Source organism: Octopus sinensis, linkage group LG11 (genome assembly GCF_006345805.1).
Source record: "Octopus sinensis linkage group LG11, ASM634580v1, whole genome shotgun sequence".
Lineage (NCBI taxonomy): Eukaryota > Metazoa > Mollusca > Cephalopoda > Octopoda > Octopodidae > Octopus > Octopus sinensis.
This window is the reverse complement of record NC_043007.1, coordinates 73,650,594-73,676,790: the sequence shown is the minus strand read 5'-3', so window position 1 is coordinate 73,676,790 and position 26,197 is coordinate 73,650,594. Positions and strand designations below refer to the sequence as shown.

General features: G+C 36.4%; 1 protein-coding gene across 2 annotated transcripts in view; it reads right to left on the bottom strand.

Moving 5' to 3' along the window:
- LOC115217467 (E3 ubiquitin-protein ligase LNX) overlaps positions 1-26,197 on the bottom strand; it is a 72,075-nt gene that overhangs the window by 31,072 nt on the left and 14,806 nt on the right. Inside the window, exon 1 of one of the 2 annotated variants that reach the window (XM_029787173.2) lies at positions 18,997-19,531. The exons of the other annotated variant lie outside the window; for it this stretch is intronic. Coding sequence (XP_029643033.1) covers positions 18,997-19,151 — 155 coding nt within the window. The 5' untranslated portion in view covers positions 19,152-19,531. Of the gene's footprint in view, positions 1-18,996; positions 19,532-26,197 lie in introns of those variants that run through there. 2 annotated transcript variants of the gene reach the window in all.

The following is a 26,197-nucleotide window of genomic DNA, read 5'->3' as shown; positions in this document are numbered from 1 at the left end:
ACTTGCCAGCTCTAGACAAACCATTCAACCTATGCCAGCATGGAAAACAGGCATATGATGATGATGATGATAATGATGATGATGCATGTAAACAGCTAAAACTTTGGATTGGAGACAATAACTTTTGGTTTGTGACATTCTTCAAAATTCTTCAATGACAACCAGGTCATCAACATACAGAAACCCTCAAGTTGGAGAGAACTGAGAGGAAGACAACAGCTCTGGTCAATGAATACAAAATGCACAGTATTCAATATTGATCTTTACTTTTGCACACATCATTCACTGCCCAAACAGCTGTCAGAAGAAGGAGAAAAGAGAATATACAGCTGGCAGTCTAAGGTCAACAAATGCAAAGGCAAAATGTTTAGTTTACATTATCAACATTTTTTGCAGTTGTTCACAAGGAAATCGGTTCTTGTAGTTCCGCATTGTAGTATAAAGCCAAACCATATCCAGTCAAAGCTAACATGATTTTGCAATATCACTTCTCAAAAATGTTCATATCTTGCCCTATTACTTCATATGTGTGCATGTGTGTGTAAAACACAGATGCAGAAAAATTGATTTAAAGTAAAAATGGATGACTTATGACTTCAAAAGTAAATAAGGACATGGAAAAAAAAAATCAATAAATTCAAACTTGGTGCAATAATTTCCAGTATGAAAAATAACATAAAACTGTTTAGAGCCAAAACCATATGTATAACTTATAACTTGATCAATGGAAAGCCATATAAAGTAAAAACTATAAAAAAATTTGTACAAGGATCAAATGGGATGGTCAGAGGGAATCAATAATAAGATAAGAACACATCCAACATATCCAAATAATAATAAAAAGAGTAACAATATGCAGTAGGGAGAAATGGTTATATGTATATATTTATGATTTTGAAAAATAATAAGATAAGAACACATCCAACATATCCAAATAATAATAAAAAGAGTAACAATATGCGGTAGGGGGAAATGGTTATATGTATATATTTATGATTTTGAAAAACGTCTGTTCAATAACTCAGATTTTCAGCTTAAAGTTGATTTATACTGAAACAGCATAAAATACTTCTCACTGAAACATAACAAATATTTCAAGAAATAGTAGTAGAACCCATGTCTGTATAGTGTTGCTTTTTCTAGGACTGACCAGAACATTTTGAAAGGTGCTGAATCAGCTTCCTTCAATTGCCATGCATGTTTGACTAGACCCATTGAGGACCAATACTCTGGGTATTTGGAAGAAATTTTGTGCAGATAAAGCCTCATCTTGAAGCTGTTTTCTGTAACTCCACTGTGAGTTTTCATACAAGTCTATTATCAACTTAAACCTTATATCTATATACAACTTCTTTGGTCAGCCAGTCGCCATTTAAGAGGCAGTTTTTAGGGTTTGTACAATTAGATATAAGGTTATTTTCATTTCCATTAGCTTCAGCAAGTCTTCTCACATTCTGTTAGTTAACCACCAAGACAAAGTGCTTACAGCTTTTAGGATACTTCAGTCAAATATTCTCTAATACTTATGCCACCTGGAAACATGCCTAGATATTAAATTTAAGAGTTCCCTGGGTATATTAGTCCTAACATTCATAATAAATGTTCAACTGAACCACAAATCCTTTCTAGTCTGAATTCTGTGAAATCTCCTGGGATTATTTTTATTGTTTACATAATGGATCTGCTCAGAGAACCCACAATTTCTAAGAGCATTGTTTTAATAAGATGAGGCCATGTTGAAGGTTGCTTCATCCACTGACAAAAAGGAGATCTTCTTAACTATAATAAGGATACAAGGTGGATGATAATAATTCACTTGGTTCCAGGTTCAGTCCCACTGCATGGTACCTTAGGCAAGTGTCTTCTACTATAGCTTCAGGCCAACCAAAGCCTTGTGAGTGGATTTGGTAGATAGAAACTGAAAGAAGCCCATGGTGTGTGTATGTGTGTGTGTGTGTGTGTGTGTGTGTGTGTGTGTGTATGTATGAATGCATGCATGTATGTGTGTGTGTGTCTTTGTGTCTGTCCTTGTCCCCACCATCACCACTTGACAACCAGCGTTGGTGTGTTTACATCCCTGTAACTTAGCAGTTTGGCAAAAGAGACCAATAGAATAAGTACTAGGCTTTAAAAGAAAAAGTCCTAGGGTTGATTTGTTCAACTAAAAACCCTTCAAGGTGATGTCCCAGCATGACTGCAGTCTAATGACCGAAACAAAGAAAAGACAAAAGATAGAACAGTCTTTCACTTGGCTTGCAGTAAGGCCTAAACCCACTAGATTCTAAATCTAGAATAATATCTAAGAAGTTGACACTACTAGGTTTGTATGAACTTTGATCCTTAAATTCATAAACTGGATAAACACAATCAGATCCTTCTTAAGCCTATCAAACTCATGACCATTAATTTTACAGATACTAATATGTTCATCATCTCTGTATATACCCGTACTTAAGTTTGGAAATTCTTTGTGTAAAGAATCCAGAACAGATGCATCTTAACTATGCATAATTCTGCTGTTTCATCATATTCACCCATATGCACATCACACAAATTATTCCTATTTTTCTCAATTAAGAATTGTTTAAAAATAATGATTTCCTAGTGTGCAGGATGGTATCAATATCTGAGCCACTAATGGGTGGGTGTATATGCCTTAGTGAAATCCATAGCTTTTAATAGCGGAGGTCTGGTTATAGATGGGTAAAAGTCTGAGTAAACTTACAGCTAGGTTTCTCATTAATTTAAACCAAACTAATGACAGACTTGTTGTTATCCCATATGGAAAGTTCTATAATATCTCTAATCCTCAATAAATATCTAAAATATTCTTACTAATTATACCAACTCAATCTTACTGGGGTTCCTTGCCTGCCTGCTTATCTATCTAGTTATCTCTTGTTATTTATTTCTGATTAGCAGAAGTCAAGTCTTGATTAATGCAGAGCTGCTACCGATAATGTTACTATGCATGTCAGAAACTGATATGTCAGCATTTTAATTTAAAAAGTCAAGTTTTGTGGATGTGAGTTCAAATTCCAGCCATGACCAAGTGTAGCTATTTATGTAATAATTTGCTATAAATGATTTTTTCATCACTAATGCCATGGAAAAAAGAGGGCTTGGTACATGTACACATTTTAATCTCGTTAACAAGTCAGTCAGTCCAATCAAATTGATTCCATCAGATCTGAGGAGCTACCAGACACTTGCCAGGGGAAAGAACTCTTCAGTATTATTAAAACCCAGTTGGTTCATAGCCTCTCCAAAGTATCATCATCAAGAGGAATTCACTTTATATGGAAGACAACAAATGCACTAAATAGTTTCCTTTTATCAAGGAGACCTAAACAGGTGAAGATGGTTATCCCTTTTACAGAAGAACACCAAAAGGTAGAGGTATCTAAATTATGGTTGGACAACATGAAAAGAACAACAGCTGGCTAGTTCACTACTGTGCATTCCTGGTCAAGGTATTTAATGGGCACAAGGCGGTGAGCTGGCAGAATCGTTAGCACGGTGGGCGAAATGCGTAACCATATTTCGTCTGCCATTACATTCTGAGTTCAAATTCCGCCAAGGTCGAGTTTGCCTTTCATCCTTTCAGGGTCAATAAATTAAGTACCAGTTACGCACTGGGATCAATGTAATCGACTTAATCCGTTTGTCCCCTCTGTGTTTAGCCCCTTGTGGGTAGTAAAGAAATAGGTATTTAATGGGTACTTCATTTTTGAATTACATAATTAAATGCAATTTGTGAATATATCAAGGTATATGATGCTGCAATGTTTTTCTAACAAAGCAAAATAGCCATAGTGAAGCCCCTCAATTGCAGCAGAGATGATGTATCAGTAGCAATGGGGCTAACACTTTCATGTTTCCCTTTCATGAAGATATCTTAGCATTCAATTTGTCCACTGGTCAAAGTGGTTTACTCCATTCAAACAACTGCTATAAAGCAAACATAAATTCCAAGAAACATAAATGATTACAGCCTTTTCAAGCTGAGCCAGTATTATGGTCCATTTGCAAAACCATTGTTGCACCATCATATTTCGTCTTACTATACATGGAACAACAAGGAATGGAAATGAAGAAAGCAAAGTGCCCCTGTTGAAAGCCAATCTGACAAGTTTTGATAATATTATTAAGAAGAGATTATATTGTACACCCCAGTCAGCATGAATGCTTCTTCCTGTGACTCCTCCTCACAAAGTACAAGGTTCCAAGTTCATTTCAAGATCTAATAGTAAATGGCCAAGCCTGCACAACCTCTACTTGAATTGCTGGAGTGTAATGGCACGGGGGTCACAATATAGTAGGAATATACTGTATTTCAAACAGCCAAGAGTTTTAGGATCCTTTTCACTGTTAAAATACTGAGAGACATCCAATCTACATCACCTTCGGTTCAGGTATCAAGCAAAGACTGCTAAAGCTTTTAAACATCAAATCCCATAGATGTACCACAAAATGGAAATAGAATACATAGATTAAATCTATAAAGCAGCTTTCATTGGCAAGCTCAAGGATGTAAATGATCAAGAACTCCAACAATTAAAAGCTAGCAACAGGAATTTCGAAAGATGCACCATACAATGTTGACATACTAATAGCATATGTCAATGAGAATGAACCCAAACTCACTGCAGAACAAGAAGGTAATCTGTTCTGCTAGTTTTGACAGCTGAATATGTTTCCTTGATATTTACAGTAGCGCTGGAAAGTTGAATCAAGATCAATCTACAGCTTGCCAACTGCATCAACATAAAGGTATCACAGTCGTTTTTAATGCCTACTTTTCCATGCCAGCAGTATGGGTCAGGCAGAATTTGTTGAGCCAAATCTTCTACAGCGAACCCTCAGCTGATTTCAAAAAAAGTAATATTCCCTCATGGCCAGACATATTTTCACAGAAGATTGGAAATAAAGGATGCCACTTGTATGCAAGAGGCATTCATAACTATTGTGAGCTGTCAAGACAAGGGGACACACAAAGGGCCTCCTCAGTTTCTGTCAACCAGATCCACTCACAAGGCCTTGGTCAACCCAGGGCCACAGTAGAAGATACCTGCTCAAAGCATCATGCAGTAGAACAAAATCTGAAATGATGTGGTTGAGAAGCAAACCTCCCAACTACTGCCCCGTGGACAAGTGTTCCCACCAAAGCCCTGAAAATATACATGGCAGATGGAAACTAAAAGACGGTTGTCTAACACACAAACACACACACAGACACATACATAGACACATATATCTACATTCACATATATCTACATTCACATATATCTACATTCACATATATACACATATACATAAACATGCAAACATATATACACACATATAAACATACAAATATATATACATATATATATATATATATACACACATAAATACACACACACACATATATATATACACATAAATACACACACATATATACATACACAGACCCAAAATCAAAATCAAAACAAATCAAAATAGATGAACATCAATGGAATCTGTATCTTTGTGGTACCAGTGCCGGTGGCACACACTTTGTGGTACCAGTGCCGGTGGCACACATGAGAACCATCCGAACGTGGCCGTAGCCAGTTCCGCATCGACCGGCCTCCGTGCTGTGGGCACGTAACAAACACCATCCGATCATGGCCGTTCGCCAGCCTCATCTGGCACCTGTGTCAGTGGCACATAAAAACACCTTCCGAAGACCCGGCAAGACTAGTCAGTCCACCTGTGCATACCTTCCTTCTTGTGACACTTGTGAAGACCGGTTGAGGCAAGTGAAAATCAAATCAATCAAATCAAATCAAATCAAATCAAAATAGACAAAATAGATGAACATCAATGGAATTTGTATCTTGTGGTACCAGTGCCTGTGGCACACAAGAAATCCATCAGTGCTGTAGTCAGTGCGGTGGGCACATGACAAACACCATCCGATCGTGGCCGTTCGCCAGCCTCATCTAGCACCTGTGTCGGTGGCACATAAAAACACCATCCGAAGACCCGGCAAGACTAGTCAGGCCATAACCCATGGCCCCTACCTGGGACGTAGTCAGTCCACCTGTGCATACCTTCCTTCTTGTGACACTTGTGAAGACCTGTTGAGGCAAGTGAAAATCAAATCAAAACAAATCAAAATAGATGAACATCAATGGAATTTGTATCTTGTGGTACCAGTGCCGGTGGCACGTGGCACACAATAAAACCATCCGAACGTGGCCGTAGCCAGTACCGCATCGACTGGCCTCCGTGCTGTGGGCACGTAACAAGCACCATCCGATCGTGGCCGTTTGCCAGCCTCATCTGGCACCTGTGTCGGTGGCACATAAAAACACCATCCGAGCGTGGCCGTCTGCCAGCCTCGTCTGGCACCTGTGTCGGTGGCACATAAAAACACCATCCGAGCGTGGCCGTTTGCCAACCTCGTCTGGCACCTGTGTCGGTGGCACATAAAATCACCCACTACACTCTCGGAGTGGTTGGCGTTAGGAAGGGCATCCAGCTGTAGAAACACTGCCAGATCTGACTGGACTGGTGCAGCTTTCGGGCTCCCCAGACCCCAGTTGAACCGTCCAACCCATGCTAGCATGGAAAGCGGACGTTAAATGATGATGATGATGATGATGATATACACACATACACACTATTCATACACATTTCATATATTTATACGCATATCATATAAAACACACACATATATATGTAAATACACACACATGCACATGTGTGTATATATCTTTGTATGCAGATATATATTTTCATACACATTTCATATATTTATACGCATATCATATAAAACACACACATATATATGTAAATACACACACATGCACATGTGTGTATATATCTTTGTATGCAGATATATATTTTTTCAATTTTTACTGAGACTGTATAAGTAAAGAAATATATTTCACTGTGTAAACACAAATGCCTTTAGAAGTAAGAAAAGTTATTTAATAAAATTCACACTGTTTACAGTAAAGATATTATTTTTTCCATTATTTTAAAAATAAAACAACATCAAACCAATGCTGTAATAGAAAAACAACACAAGCATAAAAACCATAGCCAATTTAGAAAACATGTTTAATATATTAGTGAAGGAAAGAATAGCACTAAGAATAAAAGGAACGTGATTTCTTTTTCATAAAGATAGCGGTGTGAGTGAGAAGTAATGAAAAACTTAAGGCCAGGAAATTAGCAAATCATCATCATCTTCATCATCACCATCAATTTAACATTCAGGTTGTATGGGTGGAACAGAGTTTATCAGGCAGATTTTCTATGGCCAGTTGCCGTTCTCATTGCCAACCATCACCTGATTCCAAGTAAGGTAATATTTCCCAATTGCCAGGCATGTCTCCACAGAATACCGGAAACGAATGACACTGCTTGTATGACAGTGATAATCATTTACAACTATCAAACAATGTCAAGATCAATGATATAAAAACATACAAACATGTACAAAACACATGTATGTATGTGTGCAGTAAACTCCCGACTCTGGTGTCACTCTGTTGGATCTGCTAAATATTAACCCATCATAGGCCAGTGGGGTCCCTTGGAACCCCAGCAAATTTTAAAAGCTACGCAACTTTTATGTTTTTTATTTAAATGATTTTATGTACGCACATACAAATTTTGAGCTAAAAACTTCCAGTTACATGGATGTTGTAGCATAAAATATGGTCACTGGGGTTCAACTAGACCCCATTGGCCTTCAATGAAATTTTTTTCTGTTCTTTTTTCAGATATTCTGATGAACTATAAGTCAATTTTCTTCATATTTGTACAGGTATAAATCGATATACTTTTTTCATTTATTCTTTTTGTTTTATTTTATGTTTAGTGCTATATGTATAGTTTATAAAACTATAAAAAAGTGCTAAATTTCTTGTTCTGTATCATACACTCACATATATATACAAGATTAAACAAATGTTACTTTATGGATAGTGCAGAAATATGCAAAAACAAAAGTGGACCCCAAAGGTCTTTTGTGTAATTCCAATCCAGCCAGCCCACAAAGGGTTAATAAATATATATATATACTTTGAGTTCTATGACAGACATGCACTCTCCAATTTATTGTAGAGGTGTGTCGGGGTGTATTCATGTGTGTGTACATCTCTGTGTGGATGTGTGGGTTTAGGGTTGGATGTGGATGTTTTGCTTGTACGGTGTGGTGGAGGTCGGGCGGTTCTCAATTGACCAACTGTGAGGAAGATAATGATAATTTTAAATTCAAATCCAATAGTATATTTATGCCATAATGAAAATTATTAACTGGAACACAGACATACATATATTCTGCTCTGCATCATAATGTAAGAGTTATTAATAATATTATGAATGATAACATTAATTGTATTGACAACGATAATGATACTAACTTTAATGACACTTTGGAAACTATTATGAAGTAATATAATGTACTATTGACTATGTATATTTACATCTAGGTATTAATTTGTGTATGTTTATTATCACAATATTAAGTCAAAAAACTGAGACATTGGGTGTGGAACACATATATGTTTACTAATTTATATTATTTATTTATATCATTATGTAAATGTATATTTTTTTATATGTATAGGAGTGTGAGTATATGCACTCATATGTATATATATATGTTGTATTGTGGGTACGCACCCACACTCATGTGGGTATATGTGTAGACTGTGTTATATTACATAATTTCCGAAGAGGCCTTGTGATATTTTTGTTAATGTCTCATTTATATCTATATATTGACCAACCATAAAGGGCTAATATTGGTAAAATGAGACATAATTATCGACATGGCCGAAACAGCTGTAAGATCTAATTTATACTTATATTTATATTTACTTGTATTTATATTCTTTTTTTATATATATTCTAATTATTATACAACATTACTCTTTTATGTACACTTTTTTATGTACATTCCTTTATGTACACTGATTTGTTCTGCTTTTTATATTTAACCCTACAGTCTCTTATGTGGTGGTTTAATAAAGTATCTGATTGAGTATTATCTGGTAATTGATATTTGATTCAGATGTATTTCTCCATTTTCTTATCTTGTATTAGTAATTTGTGGTAAATCATTTTACCTTTGCCCATATAATACAGTAAATGAAATGATTGCATCGCAATCATTAACATTTATGTATTAACTTTGTTGGGTACTTCACTAACAGTATATTGGATATACGTTATCCCATAGAGGGTTGCATTTACAAGCCCTTTCTCAATTTGTATATATATATATATATATATATATATATATATATATATATATATATACATATATATATATATATATATATATATATATATATATATATATATATACACAAAGATATATATATATATATATATATATATATATATACATACACACACACACATATAAATATAAACAATAGATATGAATATATAAAGCAGGTGTACATGAAGTACAATCATTGCTAGAAACAGCAGCCAGTAAGTTTATGGCACTATGTAGAGCTTCACTGAATATTTACAGGCTGCTATTTCTAGCAATGATCGTACTTTGTGTACACCTGCTTTATATATTTATAATTCTACCTATATGGTGCTTTATTCTTGCTGGATATTAATGTTATTTATATATATATATATATATAGGTTATGAGAGGTAATGGTATCATTGAGACCCAAAGGTGTCAGGTAATGCTGAATAAGTGCTATAGATGGACCGCAGTTAAGTTCCAGGTTTGGTGATTGTGCGAATAAGGGGCTCAACATTGATCATATGTCAGCATGTGTATATAAAAATTTTATTTATATCTACAAATGTTCTAAAATCTACACAGCCTTAGTTTTTTTCATCTCATTACAAAATAAAATTTATATATATATATATAATATATATATATATATATATATATATATTATATATATATATATAGTTCAACCCATGCATGGAAAACGGATGTTGATGATAATGATGATGATAGTAAGTGACCAAGACCTTTGGCGATATGCCAGTGTCACAAAATTGGCACGAAAAAAGCATCCATTACATCCTTGAAGTGGTTGTTGTTAGGAAGGGCATCCAGCTGTAGTAACCATGCCAAATCAGATTGGAATCTGATGTAGCCCTACAGCTTACCAATTTCAGTCAAACCATCTAACCCATGCTAACATGGAAAGCAGACACTAAATGATGATGATATATATTCGACATACACATACAAACACATGGCAGGCTTCTTTATAGAAGGAGACACTTGCCTAAGGTGTTATGTAGTGGGACTGAATTTGAAACCATGTGGTTTGGAAGCAGACCACATCTGCACTTATCATGAAATATAAGAGAACGAATGGTCATAATTTTTAAAAGCATGGTCTGCTTAATAACCATGAGGGCCTGGGTTCACTCCAAAAGCATAGCAAGTAAGGTATCAAGAATGAGTGAAGAGATGGGCATACAGGTGCAAGATGATTAAACCAAGCCAGGCAAGTTGGCTTCAATCAATATTGGTGATATTGTTGAGTTTTACATTAAGTGTTTCAATGAAAACACACAACCTGAGCAAGCTGATGCATGTTGATAGGCATCTGCAGTCATAGCCATCCTATTTATGGGCAGCTTTGGCTTAAAGAAAGGGAGAGAGGCAGTGGGACAGACAGATGGACGGACAGAGAAAATGCTGAATATTTATTCAGTTGGAAGTCTTCTTAATGCTATCGGTTTTATAGATATCTGTTAGATATATGGCAACATAAATTGATACAGGCCCCGTCTTGGCATCACCTGAATTCATCCACACTGCAAAGTTGTTTGTACTCAACGTAACATCAGAAGATTGTTTACAGTTCTATCAAGTACACAATGATATTGACACAAACATGTGATGTTAATGGGTTCATCAATACAATATATCGTCACTAATGATAATTATTGGATTTTCAAATAAATTCAACGCTCATAGGTTCTAAAAGCTATTTACAGCTGCCTTTTTGTGTGTTTTGTTGTCAGTTCTTACATAGATAAATAAATAAATAGCTATATAGATCTATTTGGTTATTATTTGGCAGGGAGATTTTCAAATATCTAACATAGAAAAACTGATCAATATCATCGAAATATATAACTCTGAAGAAAGAGGTGTATTTGAAAATCTATGTATATATATATATATATATATATATATATATATTATACTTTATTTAAAAGCAGCAGAAATTAAACAAAAGCTGTTACTCAGAGTTTCACATTTTTGTTCAAATGGGAACGTGAAACTCCGAGTAACAGCTTTTGTTAAATTTCTGCTGCTTTTAAATAAAGAATATTACTCTACCTCTGGTATTTGAGTACTCTTTTTTCCACCTTGTTTCACATTTATGTGTTTACTCCGGTATATATATATATATAGGTGCAGGAGTGGCTGTGTGGTAAGTAGCTTACTTACCAACCACATGGTTGGTGGCACCTTGGGCAAGTGTCTTCTACTATAGCCTTGGACCAACCGCAGCTTTGTGAGTGGATTTGGTAGATGAAAACTAAAAGAGGCACTTCATATGTGAGTGTGCACAAGTGTGCATGCATTTGTGTGTCTGTGTTTGTTCCCCCAACATCACTTGACAACTGATGCTGGTGTGCTTACATCCCTGTAACTTAGCAGTTCAGCAAAAGAGACTGATAGAATAAGTGCTAGGCTTACAAAGAATAAGTCCTGGGGTCAATTTGCTCAACTAAAGGCGGTGCTCCAGTATGGCCACAGTCGAATGACTGGAACAAGTAAAAGAATATATGTATATTGCCTTATTTATCATGTTGCTGTCAACTAGGATAGCTGGTCCCTTTGCTGGGTTCACTTGGGAGACTCCCTTTTTCCATTCATGTGTGTGTGTGTGTGTGTGTGTCCATCACCACCTGACAACTGGTGTTGGTGTATTTACGTCCCTGTAACTTAGCACTTAAGCAAAAAAGACCAATAGACTAAGTACCAGGCTTTGATAAAAATAAGTACTGGGATCGATTCATTTGACTAAGAATTCTTCAAGGTGGTGCCCCAGCGTGGCCACAGTCTAATGACTAAAACAAGTAATACTACACCCCACCCTTCAATCAAGGGCCCTTGTCTTGCAAGCTACTTGGTGACTTCAGTAGTGCCAGTGACATGGAAAAGCATCCAGTACACCTTTCTAAATGGTTGATGATAAAAAGGGCATCAAGCCATAGAAGTCATGCCAAAAACAGACACTGGCACTTGAAACAGTCCTCTAACTTGTTGGATCCTGCCAAATCATCCAACCCTTGCTAGCATGGAATATGGGGACTAAAAGATGAAAATGGTAATGAAATATATGCATGTGCCCTAACAATCTCTTTACCTCTGTCTCATTTTTTTTCTTACACACAAGAGACCTTGTTACATTTTCTTTTTGTTTTCTGACTTTATTTTAGCCACTTCTTGTGTCCATTTGGTCTCATTCCTAACTATATGTAGCCGCAGAACCACATTTGGAAATAGTAATGGTTGAAGCAAAATCTATATACATTGGGGGTGGAAATGACAATTGATTTCTGCATGTGCACCAGTGGAAGTTGTGACAGCTGATTGCACTCAAAAGTTACACAGGAACATACATACTTGTAAAATGCTCAATGAGTAAGCCAACCAGTTGACTGAACAACTAGAATTTATACAAAATCAACAGGAGATCTATCATGTGTGTGTCCACTTTTCCATGCTTGCATGGCTCAGACAGAGCAATACCAAACCAAAGAGATATAAAGATACACAAACTCACACACACACACATAAATATATATACACAACAGACATCTTTCAGTTTCTATCTACCAAATCCACTCACAAGGCTTTGGTCAACTTGGGACTACAGTAGAAGACACGTGCCCAAGTTTCCACAACGTGGGACAGAACCTGAAACCATTTGATTGGAAAGAAAGTTTGTTAACCACACAACCACATCCATGATCCTGAACTGGCAGTCTTCATCTGGATGGTCAGTGACCCAGGGCAGAGAATCAATCCTGATTGTTGAGTAGGTGTGGAGAAACTTGGAAGATTGTAGATACTTTTGTGCAGGGCAGGAACTGGTCATTGCTGATATGGGTTCAAAATTCATCACCAAAAGATGTGAAAGCACAAAGCAGAGACCAAGTGGAAGGTCGAGTGGTATAATCCCTACAGTGCGTTGAGGGGGAGGTGAGTGGTAGAAGGGATGGTTGAGGGTGGGTGTAAGGGATGAGAGATTAGGATGGAGTGTTGCTACAAAGTGAAGTGGAATAGAGAGTGGCATTTGCAGTTTTTGGTGGGCAAGAAAGTCAAAGAGGCGGTGAGCTGGTAGAAACATTAGCACGCTGGACGAAATGCTTAGCAGTATTTCGTCTGGCTTTACGTTCTGAGTTCAAATTCCACCAAGGTCGACTTAGCCTTTCGTCCTTACTGGGTTGATAAATTAAGTACCAGTTGCATACTGAGGTCGATCTAATCGACTGGAATCCTCCTCTAAAATTTCAGGCCTTGTGCCTAGAGTAGAAAAGAAAGTCAAAGAGGTGATGGTTGAGGTGTAGAATGAAGAGAAGAATGACTGGGGCAAGTGGTGGGACACGAAGAGAGAAGGAAGTAGGACACAGAGAGAGAGAGAGGGGGGTAGTCCAGGGGGCAGATTCAGGGAAGGATGGAATGAGAGGAAGTGAGGAGTGGTAGAAAGAGTGACTGACAATGGGAGATAATAGTGTGGTGGGAGATGAGAAGAATGAGCAAGAAAAGGCTCAGTGATGGGGAAGAGTATGAGGCGGGGTGGCCTGAAACTACAGAGGATGGGGTGATGGTGGAGGCAATGGCTGGAACGATGAGAAGAGAACTGAGGATTCCAAAGATTAATGAGAGAAAGTAGAGAGGAATTGTGTCAGCTGGTGGAGGAGTAGATTCTTGCAGAAAGGATGAAGGCCTGGCCTGGTGATGGAGTAAAGAAAAAGGGGAGATGAAGAGGGAAAAGAAGTGAGGAAGAGAGTAAAGGGAGACATTGTAGAGAGAAAAGTGTGAGAGGGTGGGGAAAAGGTGTAAGAAGTGTTGCGGAAAATTGTGGTGATGAACAATTCAAAGTGAAGCTGTAAAATGTGAGGGTGGGCTGAAAAGTTCACAGGCTGACTATGAAGAATGATGCTAGAACTGTGATATCCTGCATGCATTAATTTCAACTCTTCTTATTGATAACTGCATTGTATCTTCCCAGGTAAACTGATATCTGACTGTTTAAAGAAAACTTCAAAACTAGTAGTGACTTCACTTGAAAATGGATCAAATTTGGCATCATGGTCTTATCAAGTACCTGCAGAAAAAGGGTTTAGCCCCCAAAGGACATTCATGTTATCATGGTTGCTATATTAGGGGATGACACACAAGCTTTGCCAACAGTGCAGAAATGGGCAGCTGAATTTAGGAGAGGAAGAGAGGGTCTTGAAGATGACCTGATGTCTGGACGTCTTGCAAGTGCCACTATCAAGGAAAACATTGATCGTGTTCACCACATGGTGATGGATGACAGGTGATTGACAATAAATCAAATAGCCAGTGCTATTAACATATTCTGTGAGAGAGTTGAGAATATTCTGCACAATGAACTTGGCATAATGAACGTTTTTGCTCAGTGGGTTCCACATCTGACACCTGATCAAAAGCACACCAGGCTAATCACATCAATGGAAAATCTTATATTGTTTGAGACAGCTGGTTTTCCTAACCCAGGATGAGTGTTGGGTTCATTACTTTGAGCCAGAGACAATCCATGCAGCGGAAACACCCCTCCTCACCTGCTCCAAAGATTGTTTCAACTGCAGGAAAGGTGATGGCCACAGTGTTTTGGGATGCAAAAGGCACTGTGTTTACTGACTATCTTTAAAAAGGCCAAACCATCAATGGATAGTACTATGCCAACTTACTGAGACAGTTATGAAAGTCTATCAAGACCAAACACTCAGGAAAACTAACGAACAGGATCTTGTTTCATCAGGCAAAATGTTTCAGTACACATGTCCTTGCTTTGAACTAGTTGATCATCCTCCCTATTCTCATGATTTGGCCCCATCTGACAATCATCTGTTCCCCAACATGAAAAAATACTCAGCTGGGAACCAATATCATAGTGATGATGACATCATATCTGCTGTTGATGACTTTTTTGATAAACAGGATGAAAGCTTCTTCACCAATAGGATTCAAGCACTGCAACACTGATGGAAGAAGTGTATTGACCACAAGAGAGACTGTGTTGAAAAATAAACCTCATTTGGTCACATTCCATGAGAGTATCTTGGAGGCTATGAACTATTCAGCTGACTCTTATAGGTGCAAGAAATAGTAATCCAAGGTGTGTGGAGGCACATGGCCTAGTGGTTAGAGCAGCGGACTTGCAGTCGAGGGATCGCCGGTTCGAATCTCAGACCGGGTGATGTGGGTGTTTATGAGCGAAACACCTAAGCTCCACGCGGCTCCGGCAGAAGGTAATGGCGAACTTCTGCTGACTCTTTCGCCACAACTTTCTCTCACTCTTTCCTCCTGCATCTTGCAGCTCACCTGCGACAGACCGACGTCCCATCCAGGTTGGAAACCTATATGCCAAGAAACCGGAAAACCGGCCCTTATGAGCCAGGCATGGCTCAAGAAGGAACAAACAACAACATAATCCAAGGTGTAAGAAATTCCAACATACAAGAATGACAGAGAGAATTGGCTGCATAGGTATAGGAGATTTGGATGAGTGTGCAATGAATATATATTGTATGAACAATATATTGTATTGGTTTTGAATTTTGGCACAAGGCCAGAAATTTCAGAGGAAGGGGTTAAGTTATATTACATTAATCCCAGTACTAAACTGGTGCTTATTTTATCAACCCTGAAAGGACAAAAGGCAAAGATGACCTCAGCAGTATTTGAAATCAGAACACGAAGACAGACAAAATGACACTAAGCATTTTGCACAGCACGGTAACAACTCTGCCAGCTCACCACCCCTAGCACAATATATTATGCTAACAAGGGGAACACTAAGCAATGTTGATTGAAATATAGGTGTGTACAATTCATAAACATCATCAAATATGTTTAACCCTTTAGTGTTCAGATTATTCAATCAAGCATAATGCCTATTGATTCCCATTGATTTGAATTGATCACGCATTATCTCATATCTTCAAGATCTTGATGGTGTAATTACTTAATGTAGAATAACATTGTAGGGTAGGTGTGAGAGCCTGGATCTGGTCAGTTTGAACATAAAACAGACTAGCTATTTTGGCCGGTTAAAATACTAAGGGGTTAACATGTTCCATGTACATTTAATAGTGGAAACTGTCTTGGGAAAGAAATTCACCTTAGTGACAATGTATGTAGAAAACACATCACTATGCCATGAATAACGTCGTTCAATTGTAGGACACATCTGTGCATTATTACACATTGTCACCAAATTGAGTGTGTACAGCCCAGTAAGAGCTGCTATTCTTTTATTTAAAGAGCAAATAGTAAATTTGCTGACATGTGCAAAGGTTTGTCAAGCTGTTACTAATTAACTAGAAGCACACAAAGCAGTAATGAATGAAATATATGTGAATACAATTATATTTAACACAGTTGTAAACATATATATATGGAAACACCCTCGCTGTGGAAATTGTTTTTGGAAAGAAATTCGCTTCAGTGATAAAGGGTATGAAATACACCAGTTCAGAAAAATTACTGTTTGCTGTTTCAATCTATACATACATAAATATAATAAATACACACACATATATATACTTATATCTATAAAATAATAAAGGTGGCTACACACAATATAAAACTAAAAGGGAAACATGCTTATATCTACATATATATATATATACCTTTGCACACATATATATATACACATATATACAAGTAAATATGTAAATATATATACACATACAAATCTATATACATACATTGATAAGGATATATGTATAGTTAAAAAGATAAACAAAGTTAGAAAAGTCACAGGAGTACATTTTAGAAAATATTTAATAAAATATAACCAGTTTAGATGTATTCATCTTATCAAATATTACAAAGAAATTTGGGGAGAGTCACAAAGAAAAAATGAAGTGGGGGGGGTACCAGTTTGTACCCATATTTGAGTTTATATATATATCAAACATAAATTAAAAACACAACACAAAGGATATCGCGATACACGTGTTTCAAGCTTTATACAGGTGCTTACACTTATCAAGTATTCACTCTAAACTTACAGTATATATATATGTGTGTGTGTGGATAAACAGATAGATATATACACATATGCACATACATACTAGATATGTATACATACAATAAGACCACATGTACAGAAACTCCAGGTACATCACTGGTAAAAGTAGTGTGTAAATCTCATAAATTTGTGTTTTTTTTTTTTACATTGTGTACAATGTAGAAACACACATCCACTTTTCCATTCTTGCATGAGTCAGACAGAATTCTGGTGAGGCAAATTTTCTAAGGCCTGATGCCCTTCCAGTCCCCAACCCTCACTGGCTTCTAAGCCAGGTAATATTTTTGAGGCATATTTTACAAGGAAAAATGAACATGAACAACATTGCTTGTAATGACAGTGATCTTCGCTTAAAGCCATCACCATGTCAAGCAAACATACACACACACACATAAATACACACAAATACATATAAATATATACACACGCGTTTGCATACTTACATATATACAACTATTCAACATACCTACATGAATACGTACAACTATCCATACATATATACAGGCATATATTCATTCATTCATCCATACACAGATACAATGATGCAAACATAGATATATGCATACATCCAAACTTTATGTAAGGGAAGGAATCTACTGCGACAAACATTACTGTAATATTTTTATTAGAATTTATATTTCCTCTTCATGAAAAATTTACTCAACTGGTTTTGTTTCCTTTAACATACACACACACTCTCTCTCACTCTCTTCATATATATACATATATATAGAGAGAGGGAAACCACTATGTGGACACCCTTATGCTAGAAATAGATCCACTATGGTAGCAAAAGGGTGTCATGATGGGTATACTGGGCTTTGTATATTTTACCCCAGTGTCACTTCAATAGCATGCACTGCTCCCACTCAATAATAATAATAATACTTTCTAATATAGGGACAAGGTTTGGAATATGAAGGGAGGAGTAACAAATGCAAAGCCGGTACGTTTTTCATAGTGGACTCCCTCTAATATGTATATAATACAATTTTACTGAACCTTCAGTTTTTTTATATGCTAGACCACTGGTGTGAAATCGATGTTAATTAAATTAATATCTAATTTCTCACTCTCATTTAAAATTTTTATATATATATAAAATATAGGCGCAGGAGTGGCTATGTGGTAAGTAGCTTGCTAACCAACCACATGGTTCTAGGTTCAGTCCCACTGCGTGGCATCTTAGGCAAGTGTCTTCTGCTATAGCCCCGGGCCGACCAATGCCTTGTGAGTGGATTTGGTAGACGGAAACTGAAAGAAGCCCATCGTATATATGTGTATATATATATATATGTGTGCGTGTATGTTTGTCTGTGTTTGTCCCCCTAGCATTGCTTGACAACCGATGCTGGTGTGTTTACATCCCCGTAACTTAGCGGTTCGGCAAAAGAGACCGATAGAATAAGTACTGGGCTTACAAAGAATAAGTCCCGGGGTCGATTTGCTAGACTAAAGGCGGTGCTCCAGCATGGCCGCAGTCAAATGACTGAAACAAGTAAAAGAACAAAAGAACATAAACGAATATATATATGTATATATATGTATGTATATACATATAGAAGGCAATATCCAATTTACCCCAATGATGAAATGCTGAGTATACAATACAAATCAATCTGGGACTGCTATTTATAAACAGCTTTATGAAATATTCATGTCAATAAATGAATAATAATAACGATCATGAAATAACGAGATACTCACTGACAAGGAGACAACAGTATAGATGAAGCCTCGTTATCCCCCATAACGGACACTGAGGTATGCTGCAGGATCACTGATGTGAATCTAATCAACAAGACGAACGACGGCTCTACATTGAGAACTATAGAAAGTTTGTGTTGGAATATCCAGTCCATCCATGTTTGTTGTTGTCATTAAATGTAGTAGCAGAAACACTGCTGCTCATCCAGCAAGTAATCCCAGCTACTCCACAGTGTTTCAGGTGAAAGGAAGAATGCTACACGCAAATCCATCTTGATAAACAGAGCTAAACAACCAGAACAATAACTTAATTTATTAAAGTAGATTTAACTTCCGCCACTTTATCTATGGTTGGGTGATAACCGGTTCATTATCTTGTTTGTTCATACTAGTCACAGCAAATAACAAGTTTTAATTTGTATTTAATTTCACCATGGTTAAACAGGGAAATTGGGTTTTGTTTTAAAAAAATAATCACAAAAATTTCTAAGTGCTTCAAATCTCATTTCTTTAAAAATCCATTAACTCTTTTAATGCAGTCCGGAAATTAAGAAATAACGGCAAAATAATAAAATGGAATAAAATTGGAATACAATATTTTAATATATTGAAACTTGTAAATAATATCAGGATTTTGTCTAATCTCAAATCAAACTTATTCCTTTTTTTAAAGTTGAAATTGTGAAATTTTAAACACCAAGCTGAATGTTTTAATGCCTAAAAACATGAAACAAGTCTCTTTCTTGCTTCTTCTGGATCAAAATTTTCCAAATATAAATGAAATGAAAACAAAATACACCAGGTTACTGTAAACAATAGCTGTGAATTATTTACTGATAGTTTAAATTTAAACCGAACATTATAATACACTCAGCTCAAACTAGTCATTTTATCGTTAAAGGAAATGAAAATAGATAATGAAGATTATTTATCTTGTAAAAATAAAAATTCACAAAAGAATAAAATTTCCTGTGAAAGCAATATATAAAATAAAATACATAAAAAATATACTCAAACTAAACCCAGAATAAAAGAGAAGTATGACAGCTTGTTCATCTGAAGTGTAGCTGACCAGAAAACCAGATGAGAGTGTAACACCATGTTCAGGTACACAACAAAATATGCTGGCTTACCTAAATTATTTTGTCAATAGGAAGAACTTATTAACTGACAACAACATATTTTCCTAATGTCATTGAACACTAATTTTCCATAGATATCAACAAAGTGATTATGACAACTGAAAGAGGATTAAAAAGTTCAGCTAAAGATATGGAAATATTAAGAGATAATAACAATAACCCAGCTTCTATCAAACGGGATAAGTTGTAATAAAAGTTACTCAAAAATGATTACTAAACATATTAACACCAGGTGGTTAATAATTGAAGTGTGAGTAATAAGGTTAGCAGTTATTATTAGCTTAAAAGATTGTCTGATGTGGAACAAAACCTATTTTAGCTTGTTGCTGTTGCATTGTGATAGTAGTAGTAATTGTAGTAGTGGTAGTGGGCTGTGTTTGAATAATAATAATAATGATGATGCAGTCAGTCAGTGAGCTCTTTATCCAGACACTACCCCTGCTGCTCCTAATGGTAACAGATCAATACCCAGTATTTTCCACAAGCATGAAAACAGAAAAAGAACTGGTTTAGAAGATCTATATAGTTGCTAAAGTACAGCTGTAGTTGATGTCAGAGATGACAACAATAGCAGCAGTAACAGTGGTGGTGATGGACGAGTGAGGGAAAACCTCACCAATAGCAGTGAGCATGTGTGATGTGTGTGTAGGTGTGCGTGTGTACATAATAATTTCTACTGTAGGCTGTTATCCTGAAGGGCATGTGAATGCTGTTGTCATTGTTGTTTAACTTCAGGACAAACAGACCAATGGTCAAAAACAAAAATCTTGATCATACCATTTTCAGTCAGACATAAAACCTCCCGGGTGAACCATCCTACCAGATTCAGTCAGAGTACCTCTAAGGTTGAATGTCCTAGCAATTTTAGTCATTAGGGCTACATTAGATAGAAATACCATGTACAGTTGAAAATGATGGGACAGTCAAGGTTTCCTCTTTGAAGGCAGTTATGTGTGAATTGAGGGAGATCTGGGTGCTATTTCTAACCAGTCAAGCAGCCACATAGATGCTTATGTGAAAGTTGTTTGAAAGAATACACGAAGGCACAGTCTTCTAATATTTCCTCTTTATAATGTGGTATCTGGCCATTTTGTTTTTATCCAACTCACAAATAGCATTTCTTGCTTAAGGAATAATCTACAACACAATAATTGTTGGCATGGTTGTGATGTTAAGGGCTTCACTTCCCAAACCATGTAGTTTTGAGTTCAAGTCTACTGCATGACACCTCAGGCAAGTAGCTTCTACTATAACGCTAAACCGACTAAAGATTTGTGAGACAAAACCTAAAAGAACCCCACTATATATATATATACATACATACATACGTATGTATGTATAAGTATTAGCATCATACAAGCAGTAGCCTTAGTGACCAATATTCCATAAAAACATGCCAAGCCTTAGGGAAATATTATCTTGCTTGGAAACAGATGAAAGTTGGTGTCAGGAAGGGTATACTACCATAGAAAATCTGTCTCAATGAATTCTGTTTGACAAATGCAAGCATGGGAAAGTGAATATTAAAACAATGACGATTCCATAGAACTGAGGTTCACTCCCATGGTTCTTCTTCCTGTTTTCCACATTGGTTGCTATATGTAGCCTATAAACACAGCATCTTACCCAGCAAGCCATCAACAAGCATTTAAGATAATAGCAGATACTGTTTACTTCACTACTTCTACAGTTCATTCTGTACAACATCTTTGAGTGTAAAACACAAGCTTGACAGGTTATTTTGAAGAAGTCCCTTAGAGCAGTGCTTCTCAAACAATCTGATGTGGCATACCGGCATTTTTTTTTTTTTTTACCAATGTGCCAGGAACTGGTAATATTTCTTAGTAATATTAATTTATACCAGAACCAATATATATATAATGATTATAATAAAAGTTGACATTTTATTTATTCTCATATTTATTTTACTATTTTTACTATTTTACTATTTTAATTGTTTCAGTCATTTGACTGCGGCCATGCTGGAGCACCGCCTTTAATCGAGCAACTCGACCCCGAGACTTATTCTTTTTGTAAGCCCAGTACTTATTCTATCGGTCTCTTTTTGCCAAACCGCTAAGTGACGGGGACGTAAACACACCAGCATCGGTTGTCAAGCAATGCTAGGGGGACAAACACAGACACATACATATATATACATATATACGACAGGCTTCTTTCAGTTTCCGTCTACCAAATCCACTCAGAAGGCATTGGTCGGCCCGGGGCTATAGCAGAAGACACTTGCCCAAGGTGCCACGCAGTGGGACTGAACCCGGAACCATGTGGCTGGTTAGCAAGCTACTTACCACACAGCCAAAAAAGACAATATTACATAAGCATTTTGTAATGTTTCTTTCTTTCCTGGAAATTTGTTGCGAACCGGCCGCTGATGGCTCACAGACCAGCACCAGTCCACGGACCACCACTTTGTGTAGCACTGCCTTTTAGCTCTTCCAAGTGGTAACACTGATAACTATGTGCCTTTAGTGGAGCCTAACTCACTGCAGACATAACAGCCAACTTTCTATAAACATTATAACTGTCAGTTTGGTTAAACTGGAAAATATTCACTTGACTTGACACTGAATGTCCTAATAATTGATGTAGTCGTCTAAAATAAAGCTTCCAAAGTGATATATTTGTTGGTGTACAATGCACGCTTTTTTTTTATTTGCTAATGTATCAAAAAATTGCCCTGCAACTAATCTGGCCATATTACAAATTTGCAAACAAGGGAGCTGGCTTAACATAAACCCACTTGGCACAATAACTGTGACTAATAATAAAATACTGAGAACAAGCCAAAATATCACAGTCTGTTAACACAAACTTATGAAAAATTGCTTATGTTACATCAGGAATTATGTAGGGAGGTCATATCATCTTTTTATACCTCCTTCCTCATCAAACACAACCTGCACCTGAGATATGTCTTACATTATTCAATAGTTCTGTTACTTTTACAAAATCATTTTTTTTTAATTTCCTAAATGAAACATTCTCCTAAAAAAGATGAAAAGAATGTTGACAAACTTTCATCCATCTCTCATCTACTTAACAATGAGTAGTTATCAAGAAAGCTGTAACAATAGTATACCACATTAATGGCTGATTGCAGTTACGTGAAACATCACAGCCAGAAATACAAGTTTTACATCTTATATGGTAATTCACTCGACCAAAATATGAACAATTACACAGTTGGTCTGAAACAAGATAAGGTTGAAATACAATACTCATATAAAGTGGTTTATTTATGATAAATTTATGGTTTCATACAACGTTCCAGCATGCTGCCACAGCATTGTATTTTCTTGTATAGAATCATACAGTTTTCCAAACAAAACTATTTTAACCTTTTATCATTCAGATCACTCACCTAAATATAATGCTTATTCATTCAGATTGTTTCTAATTAATCATGCATTATCTTGTAGCAGCAAGATTTTGATTTAACTGTTTATTTTTAGAATATTATTGTAAGGTATGTGTGAAAGGCTGGATCTGGCCAGTCTGAACATACAAGAGGTAGAATATTTGAACTGGATACAGCTGGTTTAACCCTTTAGCATTCAGATTACTTAGTCAAATGTAAAGCTTATTTATTCACATCAATATGAATTAGTCATGCATTACTTTGTAGCTTTGAGATTTCAGTAGTATGTTTGTGTATTTTTGGAATAATATTGTAAGGTAAGTGAGAAAGGCTGAATCTAGCCAGTTTGAAAATAAAACAGGTAGATTCTTTTGGGCAGATATGACCAGTTTAAATGTTATAGGGGCTAAGATACTTTTCAATAAGTATACGCTGAAACATATTGAATTCCTTTTTCCCTAAAATATACTTGTAAAATATGTGTCTACACTGACAAATATGGTAATTAAAGTGCTTTAGATTGGTAGTTTGAGACATTAGTTATGAGGCAGACGAAGGAGGTGTAATCCATCCCACTGAAGGGAAATTCCCATCTTCATCATACTATTAGCATCTTCTGCAAACTACAACTGTTGCCATGAGGACTGCTTGCAGTTGCAAACATATGTACCTTCAACATGTTAGGATCCCATGTACACATTAAGAGCACAACTTTGCTTAAAATGTTTTATATATATATATGACAATTACAATGAATATGGAGATTAATACATTCACATTTTTCTTTTTATTTCTACAATCACTTATATAGTATACTACCAGTATCACCCGGCATTGCTTGGGTTTGTTTCGACCCTTTAGAATTGGAATTTTTGAAAAGAAAATTTTGCATTATGTAGCTTGTTATTCTCTTTAAGTGAACAATTTTCTGGTTGAAATACACCAAAAAATGGCGACACAGCAGTAAAAAAATCGTAAAAAATAGGTATTTTCATAGAAAAAAAGCACCTTTTGGATGTAAATAATTTTTGGTGTTAACATGGTCTGATTTGAATTTTTCCTTCTACGCAAGGAAGAGCAAGCCTTCTTCTATTATACTCTCAATTTTGGTCAACTTGTGCTGCAGGGTCTTGGAGGAAATAGTGTTAGTTGAAGGCTACTAAACCTGCCATACACATACAACTTCAGCTTTATATAGAGAGATTTAATTTAAATGTGTCCAATGGATGTTTCTGCTACATAGTCATCTTGCAAATTGCAGTTGCACTCAGTTACATTCCTCTGGTTATTAGTCTATGCAACTTTATTCAAGGTCCTGCCACTGACATGGTCTGAAGCGAACTAAAGATATTTCGGTTTAACTAACATTATACTTGGTAGGTAACTATACTTTTTCAGTGCAAAGAGTATGAGAGGAAAATTTGGAAACCCGATACGACTACAAAAACTGATTAACCCATTGGATAAGATATATTGGGATTGCCTGCCTCACGTAATCCTCAGTGCTTCTTACCTCTCAATGTGGTTAGCCACAACTTGGATCAGAAATGAGTGCTCAAGCACTACCCACCAGGTTACCTTATCCCAATCTATATATATATACATACACTCGGAGTGGTTGGCATTAGGAAGGGCATCCAGCTGTAGAAACTCTGCCAGATCAAGATTGGAGCCTGGTGCAGCCATCTGGTTCACCAGCCCTCAGTCAAATCATCCAACCCATGCTAGCATGGAAAGCGGATGTTAAACGACGACGACGATGATGATACATATATATATATATGGTGGATTCTTCCATCAACCTGGAAATATGAGCATCTAACAGCCTTATATTAGAGTTGTGGCTCAGTGGTTAGGACATCAAGCTTACAATCATAAAGTTGTGAGTTCGATTCCCAGACCAGGCAGTGCATTGTGTTCTTGAGCAAGACACATTATTTCACATTGCGCCAGTTCACTTATCTATAGAAATGAGTTGCGATGTCACTGATACTAAGCTGTATTGGCCTTTGCCTTTCCTTTGGATAACATCGGTGACATGGAAAGAAGAGGCTGGTATGCATGGGCGACTGCTGGTCTCCCACAAACAACCTTGCCTGGACTTCTGCCTAGGTAATTTTTTCATGACATCAGCACAAGAGGAGATGACAAGGTGAGAGACCAGAAGATGAGTATGATGAAAGCAACAGATTTATTGCTGTAAAAGGGCGGTCGTGGAGAGACTAAGAAAGAACAGTTTTAAATGAAATAAAAGAAGAGGGGAAGAGGTAAAGTGTGAAAAAGGGGTTGAAGGTGGACAAAGTGGCAAGGATGATGGAGTGGTTTCCATAGCAACAGCTAACTAATCTAGATGAATATTTACATGAGAACAGTAACTATAAGTAAGTGACATTGTTGTATAGTTAGAGGGAGATAATCTACAAAATACATTAAAAATTTTGAGCGAATGTTATTTTTAGATCAAATTGATATTATTGGAAATTCACCTTTGCTTTCATTTTATTTCTTGTCCTCTTAACTTTATATATGTATATACATATATATCCACCAGTCTCAGCACCAAGCAGTTTTCAGTTGTAAGCAAAATTTAGATCAGTTAAAAAAAGTGACGTATCTATATATACATATATAAATTTATACACACACACACACATGTACATACACACACTCACACAAACAC